This window comes from Dama dama, chromosome 30, assembly GCF_033118175.1.
Source record: "Dama dama isolate Ldn47 chromosome 30, ASM3311817v1, whole genome shotgun sequence".
NCBI lineage: Eukaryota > Metazoa > Chordata > Mammalia > Artiodactyla > Cervidae > Dama > Dama dama.
In genome coordinates, this window is record NC_083710.1 from 21,790,707 (window position 1) to 21,809,438 (window position 18,732).

General features: G+C 41.3%; 1 protein-coding gene across 2 annotated transcripts; it reads right to left on the reverse strand.

Annotated features, from left to right (window-relative positions):
* Window positions 1-1,972: 1,972 nt before the first annotated feature.
* MED4 (mediator complex subunit 4) lies at window positions 1,973-15,463 on the reverse strand. 2 transcript variants are annotated; one of them, XM_061133459.1, is made up of 7 exons: window positions 15,269-15,457; window positions 10,047-10,113; window positions 8,104-8,274; window positions 6,647-6,704; window positions 5,744-5,830; window positions 4,527-4,658; window positions 1,973-2,657 (listed from the first exon to the last, which is right to left on the reverse strand). In XM_061133459.1, the coding sequence occupies exons 1-7, from the start codon at window positions 15,391-15,393 to the stop codon at window positions 2,485-2,487; spliced, it is 813 nt and encodes a 270-aa protein (XP_060989442.1). In that variant the 5' UTR covers window positions 15,394-15,457; the 3' UTR covers window positions 1,973-2,484. The 2 variants fall into 2 exon arrangements, with proteins under 2 accessions (XP_060989442.1, XP_060989443.1); XM_061133460.1 differs by having other exon boundaries at window positions 2,587-2,724; window positions 15,269-15,463.
* Between the last annotated feature and the right edge of the window lie 3,269 nt (window positions 15,464-18,732).

Below are 18,732 nucleotides of genomic sequence, written 5' to 3' on the forward strand. Positions count from 1 at the left end.
TAAACAGGTGTTTTATAGTTTCAGAAACTTAACGTAAATGAAAAGTTTCTTCCATTATCTCCTACTTTTAAAAATTTTTAGTAGACAAATTCATTACGAGCTTGTGAGCTTTTGCATTTGTTTTAAATTCACCAAACTAGACATGAGGGTTTATTTCAATGGAAAGAGAAAAACCAACCTGGGCTCCTTATTTATAGCAAAAAGTAAAAAAGTTAAGTTTTGTATTTAGTGGGGGATTGCACTTTCTCAGCATCTGACATGTGCAGTGGCATCCAGTAATCACTCTAAATATTTCTCACAAGGAGCGAATGGCCAGAATAGGAGTTAGACCTCTTGAGTAAACAGTTAATTCTTAAGTGATTGAGAATTGCCTTTAATAGAAAAAACTAATACACTCACTACTAGCAATATTCTCCTAAAATGAAATGTCTATACCTCACTCTGCCAGGAAGCTGGCAAGTCTGAAATAGCTCTTCATGTGTTTGTTAAATCAAGCCCCGAGTTGTCCTCTATCCCAGGCAAGTCCTCCTACACTGACCCTGGAAACATCTGAGGAACGTAAAGGAGAGCTGTTTCTATAGGTGTAGGGAGAGGAGCTAAAGTCTGAAATAGAGATGCCCTGAAGGTTAAAGAGCTGTACAAAGTCCAAAACCAGGCAGGAGAGCGGAAATCCAATCATCAGTTTAACAGGAATAATGAGGACAGGTTCCTTTGTTGGGGAAATTGGGGAAATAATTTCCCAATTTTCTGTGTGTGTGTGTGTGTGTGTGTGTGTGTGAAATAATTTCCCAATTGTGTGTGTGTGTGTGTGTGTGAAATGTGCCTAAAATGAAGGTTTAATATGTGTAATTTATAAGATGCCTCTTCAGTTCTTGCTGGGGGTTTATTCTATAATATTCAATATTTAAGTCCTACTAACTTTCTAGAATATTTTTAAAAATCCAAGTTCTGAGATAATCTTAGACCTAAGGGTTTTGGGTGAGAGGTTGTAGAGCTGTACAGATAAACACCAAATGAGCATGTACACAGCAGTTTGATTTGAGATAAACGTGGAACTCCCTTTTATTTTCCAATCCACTGGTCCACCAACATTCAAAGAATCTGTGTATTCCTTGAGTCCTATTTTTCCATTTTGGTTTATTTTTTTGTTGTGTTGTTTGTGTTGGTTTATAAATGAAAACCCCTCAAGGGAAGAGGTGCTAAGATTCTTGGATTGTGAATGGCAATGACTGGCAGGGACCTTAAGGGCTTTAGGGCCCCAGTACATAGAATTTGGATGTGAAGGCTTCAAACAGATGCCACTTCAGCAGGTTAAGAAGCAGATCCCTCAATCTGCCTTCTAACAGCACCCAAGTGATTTTCATACACTTGGCTTGTGGCCACAGTTTGAGAAATACTACTTTCGAGATAAAGTGTAACTAGTTATTGTCCTCTGCACAAATGTAACATCCTTAATATGGGCTGTTTTTTTTAAACAATGTTATATAGTGTGCCTTTTTTTTTTTAAAGATAAGATTCTACACCAGGAAAAAGAGTAAAGGATGCAGTACTGTCTAAAACTGATAAATCAAAATGTATCTGTATAAGAGTATTATTTAAACAAGGATGTTAACCACCAGAAAAAAATTAAAAGTGATTCTAGGAGCTGCAGTAAGAGAGAAGGTGAAGCCTGGGAGTGTTTTCCATTCTAAAACCCTTCCTACAATTTATGTTTGTTATGCCATTTCTATGGTAAGTTGTCAGTTATTAAAAAAAAAAAAAAAAAAACCTACTTCATTTTGTTTCTTCTAAGAATGGCAGTCTATGCCTTTGAGAAACCTACCAAAGTTGGGATTACTAGTTCAGATGTATGTACTGCATCAGGTTTGTTCATCCTCCAGATTCTAAAGTATGTACAAAAGGCAACTGGATTTACAGAAATATCTTACCTACACTGAAAGTACATTTAAAAATTTTTAAAAACATACAAGAATACAAACAAAAATTAGTTTATTTACAAAAAATACAATAATTACAAAGAGTATAAATTGAGATGATGTCTCCTCTTCCTGTGACAAAAAGTAATAGCCTTTACTTTCAGATGAGGGTTTCTGTTATATAATGCACACTGAGTGATCAGCTGCTTTTGTTTATGCTTTTATAAATAACAGCAGGAGGCCTATTAATGATAGGTACATGGGTCATTTCCCTCAAATCTTATTTCCAGTACTATGCACAAGTCCAACACAATTGGAACAGAACAAGGTAAGACAGCATTGAACTGAAAAAGCTTTACCCCAACAGTAAAGTGTGATTTTTCTTTAAGTATTAACCTAGTGGTTTAGAACTGAAACCTAATTTTTGGCTTTAAAAAAAAAGTCCACTATGATTTTTAATGGGCAGAACAATTCTACAGCCAACATCACCTGGCTAGCTTTCCACATTGCCATTTAAGAAACAGATTTCTATAGTATTCAATTCTGTGTGCTTTTCGTCTTACGGTTTCTAATCAGAGTCACTGCTGCTGCTTGAGGAGTCCGTTGACATAACCTCTACATCGTCCTCGTTTTCTTTGTTGTGCCCTGGAGGTTCCAACAGAAAGTCATGACTGTGGTTTGGTGGCAACATGTTCATCGCCATGTCATTTGACTGCCAGGGGTACTGCGGAGCAAGGACATCTGGAGAGAGGCACACGTGAGAACATTTCTGCCAGTAATTCATTTACTTCTTCCCTTCATGCAAATACTTGGAAAAATATTTTTTAAAGGTTAGAAATCAAAATATACATTTGTTCAAATTAATGATCAAACTTATCAAGGAAAAATGGGATGTTTTAGTAACTAGAATCTATGATTTATTTTTTTAAATCATACTTTCCTACAGTCACTACTCAAGACGGTCACGATTTAAAATCAAATGTCTCATCTATATATATTATGCACATATACTAATATGTGTATAGTATATGTATACCTGTATAGTACTTTCTATAGATTCTCTCTATACACATTATAAATAGCTAATGTGTACTGTACTAAGTATTCCAGGTTAAGCTGCCTCTAAGCCTCCACTCCTCCCTGGACCCTGAACACCGTCCTCTGCCAGCAGCTGCAGTGTTCAGCTCTGCCCACAGAGGGCGCTGCAGGGACTCCACAGGAGGCGGCGGTGTAGTCACCAAGTGCGGTGTCCAACTCTTGTGACCCCATGGACTGCAGGCCACCAGGCTCCTCTGTCCATGGAATTCTCCAGGCAAGAGTACTGGAGTGGGTTGCCATTTCCTTCTCCAGGGGATCTTCCCAACCCAGGGATGGAACCCAGGGCTCCTGCATTGCAGGTAGACTCTACTGACTAAGCTACGAGGGAAGCCCGTAGGAGGAACAGGCTCCTTCCCTTGCTGGGGCCTGCATTCCCTCCTGTGGTGCCTGGCTGGTGGGCAGGACGTCAGTGGCATCCCAGTTGGATGGGATGGTGTAGTTTCAGCCTTCTGCCGGGACTGTCTGACATATGATATGGTACAATCACAATGAGGAAAATGAGGTGATAGTAAGGGAAACTAATGCACAGTGAACTCCCAGTTTGTCTTAGTCAGTTTGTCTTAGTTAACAATGTTCACAAAAGCATTTTTAGTAACACAGGGACAGCCTGACAATGAAATGTTAAATGTTAAAAAAGCATTATCTAGAGTACATTTTTAGCACTGTAAAAAATAGAGGGTGAAGCGTCCCAGTGGCTAGGACTCTGCCTGCCAATGCCAATAAGGAGGGTTCAACCCCCGGTCCAGGAACTGGGATTCCACATGCTTCGGGGCAGCTGGGCCTGTGCGGCGTAAGTGCTGAGGCTGCTCTGTGCTCCATAAGGAGACAAGCCTGGGGGTGGGGGGGGGGGGCTGAAGTTCAGAATGAGCTCTCATAAAAAAGATACTCTAGTTAGTAAAAAGTCCATTAGAAGCTTTGTTATTCACTTAGTTAATTTGGGGTTTTTTAACAAGTATGTTCACGTGGTATCCTTTAAACTGAATACATCTTACTCTGTTTATAAAGTATGGTTCATTTTAAAAAAACTAAACTATGTCTGGAGCTTAAGTTAATGAGAGGCCTAATGCCTGAGGAAAATGGCACAGTATCACTTTATTCTAATTTCATGGGGCTTCCCTTAAGGCTCAGCTGGTAAAGAATCAGCCTGCAATGCAGGAGACCTGGGTTCCATCCCTGGGTTGGGAAGATCCCCTGGAGAAGGGAAAGGCTACCCACTCTAGTACTCTGGCCTGGAGAATTCCATGGACTCTCTAGTCCGTGGGGTCACAAAGAGTCGGACACGACTGAGGGACTTTCACATCACATATATTCTAATTTCATAGCCTCCATCTAGAACAGTCTTAAACGAGAGGAAGCAGACAGCAGGATAAACTGGTAGAGTTAACTAACTCTAGCAACTAAAAACAAGATGGGTCCAGACCCTCAAACTTGTTCAACAGCCAGATCTTTGTCTTCATCATCATCTCTGAAAAAAAGCCTTTATCTGGAAGTACTATTCTGATTAACACATACCTGGCAGTCTGCCCGCTGCAAGTGCGTCCCCTGGGAGATGACCATTTACTCCATTAGTGGAAGGATTGTTCATCTGACCCAGTAATCCACTTCTCATCTCCAAATCAGTTGGGTATGGTCTCCGTGGGTCCCCTAAAAAATAGAGCCTGCTTTTAATTCAATCACATATGGAAATATGCTTAAATACCTTCTTTGAAATATTGATTTTCTTTGGTTCACTTTGAAAAACTCAATCCACATTTTAAATTTTGGAATATTAACGTCATCAATTGCTATTAAGACCATGTTAAAATTTTAATTACATGTATTTTTATATCTTCTTTAGATCTTCACAATAACACTATATGAAAATTATTATTTCAGCAACCATTCCAAATGACAAAATTATAATCCTGATTCCTCTAAATTAAAACCTTTTCCTAATCAACCTCTTTAATCATGTCATTTAAAGACTAATTCCTGGGGAATTCCCTGGCAGTGCACTGATTAAGACTCTGAGCTTTCACTGCAGGTGCCTCAGGTTCGATCCCTGGTCAGGGAAGTAAGATCCCACATGCCACACGGCACGGCAAAAAAGACTAATTCCTACAACTTTCAGGTGGGGCATCAGAAGCCAGTGATGTTCATTTCCAAACATGAAAGCACACTCTTTAGTTTTGGGTTGATGAAAAGTTGGCCAGATTTGGACAAATACTGGGGTATTTTCTCACCAACTCTACATTACTTACCCTCCAAAACTGCAGCTACCCTTAATGTTTCAAGGTATGGCAAAATACCACTGCCAGGAGTGACTAAAAATAACTACTTCCCATCCTCCCAAAAGGCTGAAGCTCTACCTGAGGTCTCTGGCTTGTAAGTGTTTTATCTGCTGTCAACACATGCTGCAGCTTCTCTCTCTGCTGTTTCTTAATTACTCCAGCTTTCTGCAGTCCCATGCACCTGCTGCCTGGTGCCCAGTACTTCATCTTTATACCCTGAGAGTTGGGACTGTCTGCTTCTCAGGCTGCAGCCCTTGTGGAAATCCCTCGACAAAGTTGGCTTCTGGCCAGCCAGGGTTTTCCAGGTATATAAATAATACAGCTTTAGAATCATCACATATTACCTTGTACTTTAAAATACATACATTCTACATTTAAATCTTTTTTCCTCTTTTTATGTATAGTTACCTACAAATTGTGAAAACCACATATACCTAGTAGAAAGAGAATTATTTTTACCTGGGACCCAGGTCAGTGGGGCACACACAGCATTACTTGCACTAATCCTATGTGCATACTTAATTATTTCTTCAGAGGAAATAGCACCTAAGAGAGTCAAGAGGAGAGTTTTAACATTTCAGTCTACTAACCTACAAGTTTGTAAGTGCGTATGTCACAGTTACACTTCATACTTATATTCATTAGGTAAAAAAAGTGCACGTAAGTAGTAATACGTGTAGCATGACCTGGTTTTATGTATTATTATTGTCACATATGTAATACACATCTAAGAAAAATCTGGAAGAACACACACCAAACATTAACAGCAGTTAATCTAAAATAGGAAAAGAGGGAATTTAGATGTAAATCATACCTACAAATCATGAAAAGCAAGTAACCACGTTTTCATTACAATTTTGACTTTTAGTATCCAAACTAAAAGATCCAAAATGGAAGCCGTTTAACGAGAGAAGCAGGACAGGACGAGAAGGCAGACTGAGCATCGGCCAGCACCACTGAACGTGCACACATCTCAGAGCCTTCCTGCGTCTGACCTCACGGTGCTCTGGTCCTACTCGAGTTGTCCACTGCATGCTCTTTCATCCTCCAACCCATCTTTCAAGGTCCACCTCAAATCACATTGCTTCCAGCCCATATTCTCTCCCAACAATGTAAAAACGCCATTGTCTTTATTACACATTTAAGTAACAGCCACAACTTCTTTATCTCATTTTGTAACCTGAAAAAGGATGTGACACCTCCCTAACACCCAGCACAGGGCTGTAACATGGCAGACACTTCACAATGAAAATTCATTGGAAACTTTTTAACAGCATGACAGATTACCAATACTCTCATCAGTTTCTTGAAACAAAAACTTGAATCTTTCAGAAAGTCATTTTATGTTCCCACATTACTAACCTTTTCTTGCTTTTTCTATTGACTTGAGTTTTTCTTTTGCTTGGTAAACAGCTGTTGCCTAATTTAAACAACATTTTAAAAAGAAATACAGATTATTCAGAACTATACCAAGTCCAGTTTTTGGCCTAATTCACAAAATCATTTATCCCATAGAAACAATATATAAAACTTGGAAACCCCCACAATTTACTTGTAATATTCTGAAATGCCACTTGGGCATCAATGACATCAGCTATAATCAATGAGAAAAAACCACATTTATGTATTTATGAGTTAACCTCCGTTCACAAATTAGTTGTTGGAAACAAAACAAAAATTGGATTGTTTGCTACCATTTTTGCTTCATGTTTTCTATCAAAAGAATGTAGAAAACCGACCAGGTACTACTCCCAAAACAATCCTTACATCTGGTTCAAGGATAAAATACCAAAACTATTTTTTTCTAGTTTACAACATAAGTTTGTGGATTGATGGTGTCATTCATTTATACATTATCAATGCGTAATGACTATATTACAATGAACTCCTCCACGTACCCACCCTGGGCAAAGACAAACTCAGGGTAAAATGAAGCTGACCCTAGCATATGCAAACTCGGCCATAACACAGTGGGTGAAAGTAGGCAGTCAGAGAGATCTAGGTTTAAATTCCGTCTCTCTACTTTTAACCCTCTTGGGCAAAACAGGTATTCATTTAAAGTCATGGTTTCATCTGTAAAAATAGAAAAATGGTACTGACCTCATAAAACTGTTAAGATTAAGCTAATACACTAGTGCACCAGGGTCTGGCACACTAGTAAAACTGTCAGTTGCCATTACCTAACTCATAAGATTTATTCTTTTTATAGCCCTCATATTCACTGTCTTTAGAGAAGAGCCTGCAAAGTCTGGTCCAGATGAGAATCAAACTCAGCTCCTCCTGCAATACCACCACGTAACAATTACGTTGCTCAGCACTGAGAGAAATAACTGAATAAATTCTCTCTTTGAAATAATAGCCAAGAACAAGAAAGGAAAAACTAAGAGTCCTTAACATATATCCAAATCCCACCTCATTTAAGATGGAAGATGACATAAATTAATGTAATTTTAATCAATTTATAAAATTGGTATATAATTTTTTTACTGACTGCAAAAAATATTTCTAAAACTGAAGATTTAGACTATTAATAAATGAAACATATCAGGACAGGATAAAAGTAAAATGTCACATTTCTGTGAATTCAATCTTGTGAAATCTTTAAATAATGAAAATATGGTTCTAAAGAAATGCAGAGTATCTGAAAACAATAATTAAAAAGTGGTCTTTCATCTAATGAAAGTGACAAGTTTGGTTAGATTTTAGACCTGGAAATTCAAGTTTTCTGTCACTTCAAAATTCTGAAAATAGGTTTATTTTTTGTTAATAGAGTAAATAATATCCCCTTTTACATTAAGAACCAGCCTCTATCAGCTTACCAGTATCTGTTCTGCTTCCTTTAGCTGTTTTTGTAGTTGCTGAATATCACTGTCTCTCTTTTCTACTTCTTTTTCTAAAACTTGCATTTCATGATGGATTTTTCCCTGATTAAGTGCCAATTTCATTAGTTCCTGAAATTCTCCATCTCTGTGAATTAACAACTCCAGGACCTGTGAGATAATAGTTGGTTAAAACAGACAACACAACACTGAAGAACTACATTTCCAATGAAACAAAGAAACCTCAGGTGAACAGGCTAGTCCTCAAAATTTTAACACCTTCAAAGTATTATTTTCTAATCATTATTAGAAATAAAAATAGCCTATCTATGATTATTTTAGAAAAGAGATTAATCAAAATTTTCTACTTTTTCTAAGTATATACTATTCTTTCATACAAAATAAATCTTTCAAAACTAGCAATATGCCAAAATGAGCAGACTTATTCATTTCTCAGGAAAGGCAAAATTTATTTGAGATGATTTTAGTTGACAGCCCTGGCAACCCACTCCAGTATTCTTACCTGGAAAATCCCATGGACAGAGGAACCTGGCAGGTTGTCCATGGGGTTGCAAGAGTCAGACACAACTGAGCAACTAAGCATGTATGTATGTCAGTTGACACCGGGAACTGAATGGACATATCTCCAAAGGTACACAAATGAACAAAACCAGAGTAAAAGGCACCCAGCATCACTAATCATCAGGGAAATGCCAATCAAAACCACAACTGGATATTACCTTGCACCAGCTAGGTGCTATCATCAGAAAGACAAAAGATAACAAGTGTTGGCAAGAATGTGGAGAAAGAGGAACCCTTAGTACACGGCTGGCAGGAACCTAAATTAGTATTTCTGGGTATTTATCCAAAAGAAATGAAATCACTACTTGCAAAAAGATATCTGCACTCAAATGTTCACTGCAGCATTATTCACAATAGCCAATACATGGAAGTAATCTAAGTGTCCATGAATGGATGAATGGAAAAAGAAACTATGATGTAGATCCATACACATGCACATCCACACAAAATATCATTCATCCACAAAAAGGAAATCTTGGCATTTGGGATAACAACATCACATTAAAGGAAGTAAAGTCAGACAGAGAGACATGGTATGATCTCAGTTATCCGAGGAATGTTAAAAAAGCCAAACACACAGGAGAAGAGCTCAGGTTGGTGGCTGACAGAGGCCAGAGGGAAGGGAGTAAAATGGGTGAAGGTGGCCAAAAGGTACAAACTTCCAGCTATCAGACAAGTAAATTCTGGAAATGTAACATACAGCATGGTGACTATAATAAAGAATACAGTACTATAAATCTGAAAGTTGCAAAGAGTACATCTCAGCAACATAAAAGTTCTTTAAAAAAATGTGCAGAATGCAACAGACATTTTTCCAAACACATACAAACTGCCAACAGGTACATGAAAAGGTGCCACCTCCACCTTCTTTGCAATTTTCTTAAAAGTTCTTCTCATAAAAAAGACTTCCCTGGCAATCCAGTGGTTAAGACTCTGTACTTCCACTGCAGAAGGTGCAGGCTGGATCCCTAGTCAGGGAACTAAGATCTCGCATGTTAACTAAACTTATAATGGTAATCATTTTGCAATTTGCACATATATCACATCATCATGATACACATATTAAACTAATCCAGTTTAACGTATCAAATATATGTATTATATTTTGTATCAAATATATTATTTATTAACATTATAATTAAATATAAATATTATATTAAATAATGTATTAAATATAACAATTATATGTCAACTATATCTCAATTATATCTCACCTAAATGATGCAAAAAATATCAATTTAAAAACTGCAATTAATAACTTAATAGTCTGATCTTCCTGTTCTCACACAAAGTAAACATAAACAGGAAAGTGAAGAAATGATGGAGGTCTTTTGTTTTTAATCCAAAAAGAAACCACTTACCTGGTTCTCCTCTCCAGACTGTAGCAACTTTTGGTTTCTCGAAATTGCCAGCATTTCTATAAGTTCTCTATAAGACAAAAAACAAAGTCTGCAAAGTCAACACAACAGAGGCGCTCTTACCTGACCTCCACCTGACTGGTCTGCGGGACTGACGGTGCTCACAGCAAGCTGCCTCAGCGCTCCTGCCCCGCCGGCGCTCTGACTGGACTGCGGCTCTCGGCAGCACAGTGCACCCTCAGCAAGACAGCTGTGTTCGTTACCAGCCCCACTTATTCAAGTTTTACTACTACTATAAGTATATAAATCAATATGGAGTATATAAACACAAATGAAGTATGACTGTGAATGGGAAGAACTATTTCTATAAAAACCTAAGCTCGGAAATACTCAACAGAGGTGTTACAGAGGAAAACTGTATCGAACCAAGAGAAGTCAGATCATATAAACTCAGCAGGAGCCTGCCCTAAGCCTGCCTGATGAGTGGCCAAGGGCTCATTTCACTTTAAAGACACTGAAGGAGAAAACGCAGATGATGAATTACCGGTGGTTTATGCAAGAAAAACTCCCACTCCATCAGGGGTCTACAAATCCAGCCCATCTGTGGTTTAGGTAAGTAACTATTTTAGAAAGAGAGCCGCCTCTTCATTTATATATTGCCAAAAGCTGCTTTCCCCTGACAAAGGCAGAACACAGTACTTGTGACGGAGAACTGGCCTGCACATTTTTTAATTAACCAAAGAGGTATCAACTAAGAGGGATTCTTACACACAATAAATCACACATTCTAGAATGCTTCTCTGTTAGATATGTTAACTTTCCTATATGAAAAATAGTAGAATGACTGGGAGGAAAGGTGCAGCAGACATTTTCTATACATTAATTTCAAACTGGACTCAGCATTCCCCACTACTACCTCCCTCCCATACACCATTACATATGAATTAATTAAAGCTAATTAATGAAAAAAGTGGATAAGGGGGTGAAAAGTCTTCATACATTCAAGTATTTCTTGAGTGCCTGTTATGGGTCAGGCACTTTCTAGATGACTGAGTTATAAAAGTGAATTAAATTCTAATACAGAAGAAAATATATAAATAAAACCAGAGTTGACTAGGATTAGGAAGAAAATTAAGTGAGTGTTATACCAGAAAGTGTCAGTGAGGTAGTCTGGCTACTTACACTGTGTGGTCAGGAGAGGTTTCTCTACAGGGTTATCTTTGGAGTAAAGCAGGAACTAAACAAGAGAAGCCAACCAGCAGGTGTGGGAGGAAAGAATGCTTGGTCAAACACAGCTAGTTCATCAGCCCACAGATGGGCTGGAGGACAGGCACAGCAGGTACCAGCGAGGAGGACCCAGAGCAAAGACGCGAGGGAGGGAGGGTTGGGGGGGGGCTGCACTGTGTGGGGCAGGGGTGCCCAAGCCCGTGAGGAATTTCCTGAGACACCACCAAATGGAAAATAAAATGCACATTACATGTAACGCACTCGAGTTATCCCAAAACCATACCCCTCTCCTTCCCCACCCTGTCCCTGGTGCCCAAAAGTTTGGGGCCTGCTTGTGCAGGGCCTTGTAGGTCAGGTTAAAGGATTAGTATTTCACTCTAAGCGCAAAGAGAAGTTACTAAATCATTTTAAACAGGAAAAGGACAGGACCTGACTTATGTTTTTAAACAATTACTGAGCTATCTGGAGACAAGACTGTAAGAGAGCTAGAGTGACAATCAGGTTAGGTGATCTTTGTAGGATCTCAGGCAAAAGAATGACACTGGCTTTGACTAGGTCCTAGGCACAAGGATTCAGTGACAGAAATGGGAAAACGTGGCCAGACTTAGGGTATACTTTGGAGGCAGAGCTGACAGGACTTGCTAATACAACCAACTATGTTAGCTCATTTCTGTATCCCATTAATGAGATGAAGAGAGTTGAGAACTCCTGGCCTAAATACAAGCTGGTCTCTGGGGGCGGGGGTGGGGGTGCGTGGGGAGTCTGGTGGGAGATGTAGAGAAAGGAAGTACAGCTGGCTGACCAAGAACTCAGGCACGGACATCAGGCCATGGATTCAAGTCCTGTACTAGATGTTGTGATTTTCTGTACTGTGGATCCCTCATCAGCCAAATGTAAGTAATCACAGTGCTACCAGACAGAGCGATTTTAAGGAGGTGATGTCTGTATATATCTGGAGGACTTAAAACAGCACCCTGGCACCCTTCTACACTGTTGGCTGGAATGTAACTTGATATAACCGCTATGGAGAACAGTAGCGAAGCTCCTTAAAAACTAAAAAGGGATTTCCCTGGTGGTCTAGTCTGCCTGCCAACGCAGAGGACACGGATCTGATCCCTGGTCAGGGAACTAGGATCCTACATGTGTGTTATGTTAGTAGCTCAGTCGAGTCCGACTCTTTGCGAACCTAGAGACTGTAGCCCACCAGGCTCCTCCGTCCATGGGATTCTCCAGGCAAGAATACTGGAGTGGGTTGCCACTCCCTTCTCCAGGGGATCTTCCCAACCCAGGGAGCAAACCCAGATTTCCCACGCTGCAGGCAGCATAGTGCCAATATAAATTTTCATCAGGAGTCAAAGTAACCGGAGAGAATGTAGGGTGGGAAAGTGTAGCCAGTGGTGTTGGGCTGGAATTGTTATAATAAATCATAGATAGCCATTTCAAGACCTTGGAGCCATACATAACTCCCTAGAGCTAAAAACAGGCCCTTGAAGGAAGGAAACATGACTAAAAATTAGAACTATGCATCAATACACACCTGAAATATGTAAAAGTATGCCAGTTCTATTGATACTACAAATTATCTGGATTTCCCTGGTGGCTCAGATAATAAAGAATCTGCCTGCATTGCAGGAGACCAGGTTTCGATCCCTGGGTCAGAAAGATCCAAATTAACAGGAATCAGAATTTGGAGGCAAATTATTATAGCCCTTAGTTGAAACACTGACACATTCCTGATGCTACATCTTAACCAAATTCCAGTTTAATAATCCATGACAAGTAGTCTACTGCAAATAACAGTGAACTGAAAGTATAGGACATCTCAGTTCTCATCTCAATTCAGCCACTAACTAGTCACACATCCTGAGCCAGGATCCCATCAAATGGGATGTTAAATCCATAAACCTAACTTCTTTGAATCTCTAATTCATTTGTAACAGAGATCACTGGATTAAAAGATCCTACATGTCACAGGGCAACTAAACCCGTGTACAACTCCTGAGCCCGTAAGCATAGAACTCACCATGCTCTGCAACAAGAAACCACAGCAATCTGAAGCCTGTGAACCACAACTAGAGAGTGATCCCTGCTCATCGTAACTATTAATACAAATAAGTAAGTTAATTTTTTAATAAAACTAAAAATAAAACTACCATGCGATGCAGCAATCCCACTCCTGGGCATATATGCAGAGAAAACCAAAAAGATACATGCACCCCAGTGTTCACTGCAGCACTGTTTACACTTGCCAAGGAAATGGAAGCAACCTAAATGTCAATGACAAAGGACTGGATAAAGATGTGATACACATATCAACTGAATATTACTCAGCCATAAAACAGAATGAAATAATGCCATTTATAGTAACAAGGATGGAACAAGACATTATCATACTAAGTTGGACAGAAAAAGACAAGTATCATATGATATCGCTTATATGTGGAATCTTAAAAAAATGAAACAAATGAACTCATTTACAAAACAGAAACAGACTCAAGACTTAGAAAACAAATTTAGGGTTACCAAACGGGAAAAGTGGGAAGTAGGAGGGGTAAATCAGGAGGTTGGGATTGGCATACACACACTACTCCATACAAAACAAGTCACCAACAAGGATCTACTGTATAGAACAGAGAACTCTACTCAATACTCTGTAATAACCTATATGGGAAAAGAATCTGAAAAAAATAGATATGTAATAGGTAAAAAAAAAACCTTGGTATTCTTAGTTAAATTACTAAAGACATGTTGCCTCTAAGCTTCAATTATACAAAATGTCCCATCTCTGGGAACCCTGCCTCCCAGGTAATAAAAGCATTAAGCTAAAATACTTTGCTTAGCTCACAGGAAACATCCTGACCAGGCCCACCCCTGAAGGACTGCAGGGAGGAAGAAATTAATAATTCCCCTCCGGAAGCTGAGGGAAACATTTGATTTGCCTCCCCTTCTAGTATAAAAGAAGCCTGAATTCTAACTCAGACAAGTGGCTCTTTAGGGCACAACTCTACCATCTTCTCAGTTTGCTGGCTTTCTGAATTAAGTCGCTATTCCCCTACCCCAACAATTCATCTGTTGGCCTGTCATGAGGCAAACAGTAGGCGCTAGAACTGGATAACTGATATATATATATACATACACACACATAACTGAATCACTCTGCTGTACACGTGTGTGTGCTGCTTAGTCGTGTCCGACTCTTTGCAACCCCATAGACTGTAGCCCACCAGGCCCCTCGGTCCATGGGATTCTCCAGGCAAGAACTCTGGAGTGGGTTGCCATTTCCTTCTCCAAAAGGAACTACAGAAAGAAAGTGAAGTCGCTCAGTTGCGTCCTTTTGCGACCCCAGGGACTGTAGCCCATCAGGCAAGAGTACTGGAGCGCGTTGCCAGTGCCTTCTCCACTGTACACCTCAAACTAACACAGTGTCACTACACCGGGAACAGGCCTTGGGTAGGCTCCGCGCCACAGTCACTGTTGACACAGACGTTCCTCTGGGTCAGTGGGCTCTCCCCACTGACACCTGGCTCCTCGTCGCCGTCGGCATCTGGTCTCACCCCTGGGGACCGTCTCCCAGAGCGCAGCACCCACGGGAGTTCCTTATACGTCTGTCGAGTATCGGTGGACGAAGGGACCCACACCCGGCGACCTCTAACGTCCGCTAAGATTCCCATATTCTGGGGATCCAGGGTCAGGGTCAGTATTCAGATGGACGTGAGTCTGAGCAAGCTCCGGGGAATGGTGAAGGACGGGGCAGCCCGGCCTGCAGCAGTCCACGGGGTCGCAGAGTCGGACACGACTGAGCGACTGAACACAACAAAGAGGGCTGTTGACCCCGAATCACTGAGGGTTGCAGACCCACTTCCACGGCGCTCGGGCACTGTCCCCCGGGGCGCGGCCCTCCCCTTCGAGCCCCGGGGAACCAGCCCAAGGCAGGCCGGTGGTCCCGACTCACGCCTCCCGGCCCAGCCCTAGCAAGAGCCTCGGGCCGACGGCCCCACCTTGACAAGACCTCCAGATCTTCCAGCGCTGACAGCAGCCGCTCTCGCGTGCTATTACCGCCGGCAGCTCCTAAGCCGCCGCCCGGCCGCTCCTTCTCCTTCTCGCCGCTCGATGCCGCCGCCATACTGCCCACAGACCGGCGTGCACGCAGCTGCGCACTGGCGACGAGAGGCGGGCTCCAACGGCGGAAGAAAGGATCGTCGAGGCGGGGAGGAGCGGCGGGCCAGAGCGCCCCCTGCGCGCCTGGCGGTACGCTGAGGACGCCAGCGCCCCCTGCTGGTCAGTGAGGGCTTCTCCTTCCACCACCCCACCACTCCCCACACTGGTTCAGTTCAGTTCAGTTCAATTCAGCGGCTCAGTCGTGTCCTACGCTTTGCGACCTCATGGACTGCAGCACGCCAGGCCTTCCTGTCCATCACCAACGCTCGGACTTTACTCAAACTCATATCCATTGAGTCAGTGATGCCATCCAACCTGATGGCATTGCCAACATTGCCATGCGATCTCAGCCTCTGTCGTCCCCTTCTCCGCCTGCCTTCAGTCTTTCCCAGCATCAGGGTCTTTTCCAAAGAGTCAGTTCTTCACATCAGGTGGCCAAAGTATTGGGGTTTCAGCTTCAGTTCCATCGCCTGGAGGCAGAGCCAAACGAGAACGGCGGGCCAACGCGGTCAGAGTGGGCTAGCCTATGCTTAGTCGCTCTGTCCTGCCCGACTCCAAGTCTCCTAAGCCTTTAGGTTATTCAAGCAGGAATGGGAAGCTTCTGCTCAACGGATTTTCAACATTCGAAGGAGTTCCTTAATGGCCTGCCTCTGTGTCAGTTTCTTCGTGAAATGGGCGGGACGGGGGGTGGCGGGGGGGGGGGGGGGGGGGGGGGCTCCTCTTATTATCCTCTCTCTAGTCTGCATTCCCATAATGCTATTCCCACTTTCCTGTTTGGGCTCTCAGGAATGCTGTAAGCAGCTTAGGGCAGGAACCGAAATCTATCATATTTTCTCCCCCCACCCCCCTTTTTTTATTTTGGTGGTAAAATGCACTTAGCATAAAATGTACCATTTAACCACGTTTAAGCGTACAGTTCAGTGACATTAAGTACCTTCATGTTGTGCTACCACCACCACCGTCCTTCTCTCAGTTCAGTTCAGTTCTGTCCCTCAGTCCTGTCCAACTCCTTGCAACCCCATGGACCTTTGTTGGCAAAGTAATGTCTCTGCTTTTTAATATGCTGTCTAGGATGGTCATAGCTTTCCTTTCAAGGAGCAAGCGTCTTTTAATTTCATGGCTGCAGTCACCATCTGCAGTGATTTTGGAACCCAAAAAATAAAGTCTGTCACTGTTTCCATTTTTTCCCTATCTATTTGCCATGAAGTGATGGGACCCGATGCCATGATCTTAGTTTTCTGAATGTTGAGTTTTAAGTCAGCTTTTTCACTCTCTTCTTTCACTTTCATCAAGAGGCTCTTTAGTGCCTCTTCACTTTCTGCCATAAGGGTGGTGTTATCTGCACATCTGAGGTTATTGATATTTTTCCCAGCAATCTTGATTCCAGCTTGCGCTTCATCCAGCCCGGCATTTCACATGATGTACTCTGCATATAAGTTAAATAAGTAGGGTGACGATATATAGCCTTGGCATACTCCTTTCCCCATTTGGAACCACTCTGTTGTTCCATGCCCAGTTCTAACTGTTACTTCTTGACCTGCATACAGATTTCTCAAGAGGCAGGTCAGGTGGTCTGGTATTCCCATCTCTTTCAGAATTTTCCACAGTTTGTTGTGATTCACACAGTCAAAGGCTTTGGCATAGTCAATAAAGCAGAAGTAGATGGTTTTCTGGAACTCTCTTGCTTTTTCAATGATCCAGCAGATGTTGGCAATTTGATCTCTGGTTCCTCTGCCTTTTCTAAATCCAGCTTGAACATCTGGAAGTCCACAGTTCACATACTGTTGAAGCCTGGCTTGGAGAATTGAGCATTACTTTACTAGCATGTGAGATGAGTGCAATTGTGCAGTAGTTTGAACATTTTGGGGCATTGCCTTTCTTTGGGATAGGAATGTCAGCTGACCTTTTCCAGTCCTGTGGCCACTGCTGAGTTTTCCAGATTTGCTGTCATATTGAGTGCAGCACTTTCACAGCATCATCTTTTAGGATTTGAAATAGCTCAACTAGAATTCCATCACCTCCACTAACTTTGTTCGTAGTGATGCTTCCTAAGGCCCACTTGACTTCACATTCCAAGATGTGGCTCTAGGTGAGTGATCACACCACCATGCTTATCTGGTGATTAAGATCTTTTTTGTACAGTTCTTCTGTGTATTCTTGCCACCTCTTCTTAATATCTTCTGCTTCTGTTAGGTCCATACCATTTCTGTCCTTTATTGTGCCCATCTTTGCATGAAATGTTCCACTGGTATCTCTAATTTTCTTGAAGAGATCTCTATAGTCTTTCCCATTCTATTGTTTTCCTCTATTTCTTTGCATTGATCACTGAGGAAGGCTTTCTTATCTCTCCTTGCTATTCTTTGAAACTCTACTTTCAAATGGATATATCTTTCCTTTTCTCCTTTGCCTTTAGCATCTCTTCTTTTTTCAACTATTTGTAAGCTATTTGTAATCCTATTTGTAAGCTATTTGTAATCCTATTTGTAAGCTATTTGTAATCCTTCCCTAGAGTTCTTTTTATCTTGCAAAACTGAAGCTCCATATCTATTAAATAATAGTTTCCCTTTCCTCCCTCCCTTGTTGTTTATCCATTCATCTGTCAGAGACACTTGGGTTGCGTCCACAATTTTACGGTCTATCTTTATAATCATATATCTCCCACCAAAATGTTTTGTTCATTGTTCAAGATGACCAGTGAACTGAATCAACGAATGTGGTATGTAAGTGGTGTCTGTGTTGTTAGTCAGTCAGTCGTGTTGGACTCTTTGCAACCCCACGGTTTGTAGACTACCAGGCTCCTCTGTCGTGGGATTCTTCAGGCAATAACACTGGAGTGGGTAGCTATTCCCTTTTCCAGAGGAGCTTCGTGACCCAGGGATCAAACCTGCATCTCGTGTATTGCAGGCAGATTCTTTACCGACTGAGCAACCTTGTAAGCGGTAGTTATTGAAAATAGTTCATTTGGGCTTTTTTTTTTTTTTTTTTTTTTGGTCTGCTCTGCGAGGCATATGCAATCTTAATTCCCTGAACAGGGATTGAACACACACCCTCTGTGCTGAAAGTGTGAAGTCTTAACCACTGGACCAGGAGGGACGCCCCTGAAAGTAGTTTAAACAATTGATGTAGTTTAAGTAATTTTAAAGTTCAATAATTTAAACAACTTAATTCCAAATCAACCAAAAATGTGATTTAACCCACTTTTCAGCAGGGAGAACAATGTAGTAGAAGACCTTCCTTACCAGGAAAACCCAAGGTTAAACAGCCCTGAGTGTGGGAGCTCTACATCTGACCCAAGCTGCTGTCA

Coding starts and splice junctions, on each gene's coding strand:
- MED4 (XM_061133459.1), bottom strand. CDS start 15,393: ATGGCGGCGGCATCGAGCGGCGAGAAGGAGAAGGAGCGGCCGGGCGGC. Junction 8,275..10,046: donor AGTCTGGAGAGGAGAACCAG/GTAAGTGGTTTC, acceptor ATTATCTCACAG/GTCCTGGAGTTGTTAATTCA. Junction 5,831..6,646: donor AATAGAAAAAGCAAGAAAAG/GTTAGTAATGTG, acceptor TGACTCTCTTAG/GTGCTATTTCCTCTGAAGAA.